This window comes from Triticum aestivum, chromosome 4B, assembly GCF_018294505.1.
Source record: "Triticum aestivum cultivar Chinese Spring chromosome 4B, IWGSC CS RefSeq v2.1, whole genome shotgun sequence".
Taxonomy (NCBI): Eukaryota; Viridiplantae; Streptophyta; class Magnoliopsida; order Poales; family Poaceae; genus Triticum; species Triticum aestivum.
The window spans coordinates 10,878,001-10,885,290 of NC_057804.1; the positions used below are offsets into that span (position 1 = coordinate 10,878,001).

Genomic DNA, 7,290 nt, shown 5'->3' on the forward strand with positions numbered 1-7,290 from the left:
TGTCGAACTCTCGACGTTCCTGCCGCTGCTTCAGACCCGACAAGATCGCAGTTCGTCGTGGGATTTCGCCGCGGTTATTCCACAGCCTTATCTCATGTTGATTTGCATATTCAGAGTTGAGCGTTTATGTGGTTTGTATATAAACAAGTCATTCTAACGAAAGATAATTTGATTAAGCGCAACTGGACAGGTTCTACTAGGTGTAGTTTCCGTGATCGGGATGAAAATATCAAGCATCTTTTCTTTGATTGCCCGTTGGCGAGGGTGCTATGGCGCTCGGTGCAAATTGCTTTTAACATTACTCCTCCGAATTCGGTTAGGTCGTTTTTTGGAACGTGGCTTGCCGGTATAGAGGCCGAAATAGCTAGACAAATTCGAGTAGGAGCATGTGCATTGTTATGGGCAATTTGGAACTGCATAAATGATTTGGCTTTTAACAGAACAACTACTATTCATTTTTTGCAGGTTTTGTTCCGGGCTACTGCGCTAATCCGTATGTGGTCCTTACTCACTCCGACGGAGGCCAGGGAGCGTTTGGTTACTGGATCTCTCCGGTGGGAGACGGTAGCGCGGGATATCTTCAACCGGTTTAGATGGCGGTCATGTAATAGGATAGGCGATTAGTTTACCTATCTATCTTTTGCTAGCCGGTTGTGGCTTTTGGGCCTTGTTTTCCTTTTACTAGCTCTTTGTGAGCCAGCTTCTTATTTTGATGCAGACTGCAAGACCTTGTTAAACTACTTTATTTATTTATGAATGTGGCCGCATGCATCGTTTTGATGCAGAGGTCAGGGAGTCCCCCTTTTCGAAAGAAAAAAAGAAAAAAGAAAAAGCGTCCAGGACCGAGTTGATTCACACTATTGCTGAGTTTTCTGACGGCGGCATCAGCAGTCAAACGATCAAGTTTTGGAAGCCAAACTAAACCAACTCGTGTGCATCTTGGTGAAATTATTCCATGCTTCTGGAGGCGTTGATCGCCAGGGCCTATGCGTCGCTGCAACATAGGCGGTGCGGTGGTGGCGGCAATACAATGACGATAACATTTGTTCCATGCTTCTGCAACAACGAAGGAGCTTCCACAACGACGACGACATTTGTTCCATGCTTCTGCAACGATGATGGGCGGCACCGACCACCGCCTCCGCCACGACATCCAAGGTGGTACGAGCTCGGCAGAGGGGCACTATGAATAATAATGTGTGAGCGCGACAAAGGCGACGTTTGCATAGCCACAAGGGTAACACAGGGGATGTTGCGATGGCGGGGTCCATCAGACAGCCCAAGCGAGCGTTCACCCGAGCACGCAATACAGCTCATGCATGTTGCAAACTGCTCGACGCGGTGATCGGGCAGCTGCCGCGTGTGCCATCCAATGACTGTGAAGGCGGCCGATCCGATCAAAATATCATCCGACCGATGCACAACCGGTCCCAAATTTTTTGGTGGCGGCAGCCCCTTCCCATCTATCGGCCCAACCCTCCCTTCTCTTCCCCAGCCCAGATTAAAATAAATCAAGGCGGATCTGGGATCGATCCACACCTGCATCGGAGAGGAAGCCTCAAAAAAAAAAAAAACCTGCATCGGAGAGGAGCGGATCGGAAGAGCTTGATGGCACTCGATCTGGGATCCATGTTCCTAGACCTAGCTGCAGCTGCTGCTGCTTACGGCCGCCTCGACGAGGACGACGACGCCCACGCGAAGCCTGACAAGAGTCCATCACAGGATTCTCCGTCCCTGAATCCCCCTGCTTATGGCTACCCCGACGGCGGCGGCGACCAGCCACGCTTCGTCTTCGTCGAGCCGTGTGCCTACTTTGCCGACCGCCGCAACGCCACCACCGCCGGCTGCAGCATGGACGGCCTCCGTCTCCGGGGGGACATCGAGGTCACCTTCTGCACCGTCCAACCACCGCAGGTCTCCTACCTCTGCGTCCACACCACCGCCACCGACCACACTGTGTTCGCCGTCCGGCCTAATATAGTTGCCACAGAGACTGACGGCGGCCTCGTCCTCCTATGCGTCGCCGTCGGCGACCGCCCATCCGATGCCATGTTTCGCCACAAACGACACTACTTCGTCTACGACGCCAGCGTCCCCGAGCTCAAGCACATCAAGCAGCCCGGCGACGACCACCCAGTCAACGAGCGGTCGTTCGCCATTGTGCGCAAACCTGACCGCAGCTACGTCCTCGCCGCACAAGCCGGTGTGTTCTTCGGATACCGCAACCCTTCTGCTCACCTCTGCCTGTATAACTCCGGTACCAACTCCTGGAGCAAACTGCGGGTGAATGTCGATTCAGTCCCCTACGACGAGTTCATCACATACAATGCATTCACCGTCGGAGGAGATAAAGGCACAGTGGCCTGGGTAGATCTCTCACATATGATCATCTTCTGCAACGTGCTGGACAAACGCCCCAAGCTTCGTTTCCTAAGACTACCGATCCAGCCGACGAATGCAGGTGGATTGCCGGCTGTTCGGGACGTCTCGGTCCTTGATGGCTTCATCAAGATGGTCGAGCTGCAGCACCGTGCCAATGGTTGGAAGGCCACAATATGGAGCATCAAGACTGGTATCTTCTCCAAAATGGCTTGGCGCGTCGATTACCAGTTCGATTCGTCTGATATACCCGAACCGTCGCTGCCTAAGCTGAAGCTCCCTGAAGGTGTCACGGCTCAGCCTACCTTGTCGACTCTCCATATTGGCCTGCCCAAGCTGAGCCTGCCAGATGATGGAATTCTTTATTTACTAGCCAAGATTGACTACCGTGACAGGCAGCACACAGCGTGGGTGCTTGCTGTTGACATGAAGAACAAGACTGTCCAGAGAGTGGCCGGGTTTAGCCCTAAGAGGGCTATTGGTTTATGCAGGGGCTACGATTCAAGTACAATCTCCAAATATCTCAAAGTTGCTTCAGGTAACTTTTTCCACCGCTGCCTTACCATCTGCCACTTCCTGTGCATGCTAAATTATATTACCAGATTAATTAAAACAAGTTCTTCATGGTGGAGAGAGGGAGGGGGGGCTGTATCATCATATCAATCACACACAGACATTTTAGGGTCTAGGGTGGATACTCTGAGTTCAACCGAAATAAGATATGCTAGTTAGGTCAATGGTACTCCCTCCGTTCGAAAAAGCTTGTCCCTTAAATGAATGTATCTACCACCAAGTCAGTGCTAGATACATTCATTTGAAAGACAAGCTTTTTCGAGCGGAGGGAGTACGTACCATTCATCTGAAGACATTTCTAGGATCGGTGACGTCTAGCGCTGCTGATTTGGGAATACCATGCTGAGGTGTTGAAGACATTATAGTATATAGATACACACCGGCAACATACAAATCTAGCATGTGGTGGAAGCAGATATACGGCCAATACTCAAGTAAAATGCTAGCATTTGGGAACCACTGAAATTCTCCCCAGAGCAATTACCTTTTCCTGTGACACATTTCCACTTGGGTGTTGCTGGATTCTACTACTATAAACTATTTACTTGTAGATCAGCTCTACATCTTCTAACAAGTCTGAACTATTTCAGCTTTCCGTTTCACAAGGAAGCCCAAATTAAGTGGTGGTTATATATTAGGGCTGCGCTATGTAGTCGTTTATGGATCAGCTTCTTGTTTCTTCCCAACAATTACTGAAGACTTGTGCTAAATTTGATGCGCCAGGTACAAAAGAAAATTAATATCGAAAGGACCAGAGATGCCATTACTACGATGCAAGTAGGATCTCCAGAAATCTCCAAACAAGCTAGCTAGCCAGGGAATCCATATGATTGCCGGGACAAGAAGGCGCAGCTGCAGTGTGCATGATATATGGTGTTGGGCGGGCCGATGATTAATCCGGGTGTGGTATGAGATGAGCAAGGCTAGTGATTCCCTGGCATATCAAGTTAGAACTAATATATAATCTTTTAGATAAAAGACCTTACATTAGTTTACAGAGGAACACTTCTTAGAAATGCAGTACAATATGCGTTGCCCTTTTGATTGCTGCAGGGTGTCTGTTGTCATGTCTTGTGCACAGATATGCAGGACAACTTGCTGCACGTACGTTTGATGTTTATTAGGTGGTGGCGTGGACTTTATTTCTCGACGATTTGATGTTTACTAGGATTTTCATATAGGCTTGCTTGCTGAATTAATTAACCAAGTGATGTTGGGATCATAGCGCGCGGACGTGCAACATGAAGTAAGTCTCACGGTGCGATCAACGCCTCCAGAATCACGGTGCGATCTATCGTCATCTGGGGAAGCTACGAGGAAGCTATCGTCATCTGGGGTGACACGCTCTTGGTTAGCCTTAGGCATGCATGATACACCTTCCTGAGACCAGCAAAACTTAGGCGTGTGTCTTTCTTGCTACATTCAGCAGCCTAGCATGAAAGAGGGATGTGTTGATTATAGATCTCTCGATGAAACCTAGAGTTGGTAATTTGCATACCGATCGATATTTTTGGCGTTCCTGCCGCAGTGTTGGTTCAGAGTTGAACAAACTGCCGCACCTCGAAGTTCCCAAATGCGCCGCGGCCGAAGAAGGGCAAGACATCCGCGAAGAAGAAGAAGGCGGCGGACGGCTCCGGCACCTCGAAGGCGCTGAGGAAGAAGCTTGCAGGGTGTGTGACGAGCGCGGCGGCTACCGAAGCGCCGCCGAGCTCACTTGTTGAGCCGGGGCCGACGCGCACCATGTGTTCGACGATATGCCCCAAAGGTAAAAGAAATCCTGAACTTTTTTTTCCTTCTTTATTTTTTGAATGCATACATATAGATAGCTTATTGCCTTATTCTATATATATACTTTGTAGTGTGAACGATGATGCATACATGTCAACTATGGGTGTTGGCTCGAACAATTTGCATTGGTCTCAAACCAACGACATGCATTTTGAAGACCATGAGTTCGAGGTGGACGAGGATGGTGAGGGCATTGTCGACGCACCGAAAGGAAGAGCGGACAATTACTCCAACGCCGAAGACATCTTAATATGCAATACTTGGTTGCAAGTGTCGAGGGATCCATTCGTTGAAGGTGATCAAAGTAGAGATGCTTATTGGCTCCGGATGAAAGAACACTTTGATCTTCGCAACGTGAGTGGAATTGACCGCTCGGCACGTTCACTTCGCTCCCGATGGTCGACCATCAATAGGGATTGTCAACAATGGTCGGCCGCACAAAAAGCGGTTGAGAAGTTGAACCCAAGTGGCACCAACGATGATGATAGGGTAAGTGTGGTTTCATCATTCCTCATGTTCACATCATGCTTGTTGTTGGTGTTTCTTGTGCTAAACTTGTTTTGTTTTCATATAGTTGAATATTGCACAAAACTTGTTCAAAGGAGAGGAGAAGAGGACCAAGAAGGGGAAGATCAAGAAAGGAAGGCCATTTTCCTTGCCTCATTGCTATGAAGTATTGAAGGATGATGAGAAATGGAAAAAGCGTGAGGATATTGATGATTTGGATTTGAGCAAAAAACGCAAGCGAACAATTAATTTGGAAGATGATGATGAGGATGATGCATCAAGTGAAGATGGCAAGAGAAGCCCCACCCCAAACTCGGTTTCATACTCGAAGCCAAAACGACCGGATGGCACGAAAAAGGACAAAGAAAAGAAGAAGAGGAAAGGAGATTATGAGATCAAAAATGCTATGAAAGCAATTGTCAACGCAAGAAGAGAAGCCAGCGAGGTGAGGAAAATGGCAAGGAACCAAGATGCCGCGGCCAAGGAGAGGAGGGTGGCCGCCGAGGAGAGGAAAGTGGCATTGGAGGAGAGGAAGATGGCCATGGAGGAGCGAGCTAAGTTGTTGGAATGAAAATCGCATGAAGATGCCGTTCAAGATCTTGGCAACACCTTCCAAGCTTCACGTGATGATGATACGTTGCGCAACAATGAAGAGGAGGAGGAAGAATCGTCTTCGGAGGAAGAGGATGAAGACGAAGACGAGGACAAGGCTTGATTCTTGTGTCTTTCGTTTGTGTCATAAACTTGGTTTGTATGTTGAAATTAGTTTAATTATGTTGTGGGCATGAACTTTTGGGCACGAACTTGGTTGGAATGATCTTTGTGATTCCATATATGCAATGTGTTTTGTGTTGAAGTATAAAATTCGTGCCCAAAATGAACAAATGTGTGCGCCTGTGCGCGCCGCATTTTAGCGCTTCTGCTGGAGCAAGCGTTGCGTGACGCGCCAAACCCGGCGTTGCGCGCGCCGCAAACCAGATTTTAGCGCGCCGCGCGTTGGGCGCCTGTTGGAGATGCTCTAAGCTTGATATTGAAACTCATTTAGCCAATGTATTGCCAGTTGCCACATTCTTTTTTTTTTCACAAAGTTAGCTTCCACATCCTTGCTATATTTAAGGAGTACTTTGGTTTATTTGTTCTCTGGAAACTGCACCCCCGTCTTCTTTGGCTCATTTGTTCAACTTATGAGGGAAATGAGGAGGTCCTTCTGCTATTGTTCAGGCTTGAATCCAAGAAAGTTGAACTGCATGCACCATGCTCTTAGTTAGGCATGTGACCAGCAAACTTATATAGGCGTGTGTCAGCAGCCTGGCATGAAAGAGGTGGTAATTAGGCGTGTGTCAGCAGCAACCTTAGTTAGGCATGTTAATAATAGATCTCTCGATGAAACCCAAAGGTCGTAATTTGCATACCGAAACAGTCAATCGTTGTAGGTTACGTGCTCTCAAGTCTTGAATTGTACTTCCTTCGTCCCATAATATAAGAACATTTTTGACACTACACTAGTGTCAAAAACGTTCTTATATTATGGGACGGAGGTAGTACTAATCAAGAATTGGCATTCTTAACGGTATCTTCATATTCATCTGCAACAACTAAATACAAAGAAAAGACACGAATATGCAGATTGGATAAAAATGAAGTTGTGCATGTTAGAATAATGTTTAGGTTAGACCTAGACCCAGGTCAAAATAGAAGTGTTAGTTAAAGTGGTGTGGGACTTGAGCCACTTGCTATGTTCAGACTTATAAACGGTGTTTCGGTGGTGCAGCTCGTCAGCTCCCGTGGAATAAAAACTCACCCGCGAAAAAAGGAGAAAAGAAAAAGACTTGAGATACAGTTTGGGAACTAGCTGCTACTGTTCGAAGCTGGTATGCCTGATCGCATAAAATTTGAACAAATCTTGCATGAAATTCCATCCCTTAAACTACTGTACCGTAGTAGTGTAGTTAATAGCAGCCGTTGGAGATGGATTCTGTTTCAGAAACAGTCCAGGAAACAAGCTAGCAGTAAAACCCCAAACACCATAGGCCCATCCAAATG

The 7,290-nt window shown here is 47.5% G+C and overlaps 1 protein-coding gene across 1 annotated transcript; it reads left to right on the forward strand.

Moving 5' to 3' along the window:
- The first annotated feature begins 1,557 nt into the window (after nt 1–1,557).
- On the forward strand, nt 1,558–4,547 carry LOC123094199 (uncharacterized). Its single transcript, XM_044516258.1, has 2 exons — nt 1,558–2,917; nt 3,676–4,547. The coding sequence occupies exons 1-2, from the start codon at nt 1,609–1,611 to the stop codon at nt 3,690–3,692; spliced, it is 1,326 nt and encodes a 441-aa protein (XP_044372193.1). The 5' UTR covers nt 1,558–1,608; the 3' UTR covers nt 3,693–4,547.
- The last annotated feature ends 2,743 nt before the right edge of the window (nt 4,548–7,290 follow it).

Excerpts from the sequence above, each read along its gene's own strand:
- LOC123094199 (XM_044516258.1), top strand. The coding sequence starts at position 1,609 with ATGGCACTCGATCTGGGATCCATGTTCCTAGACCTAGCTGCAGCTGCT.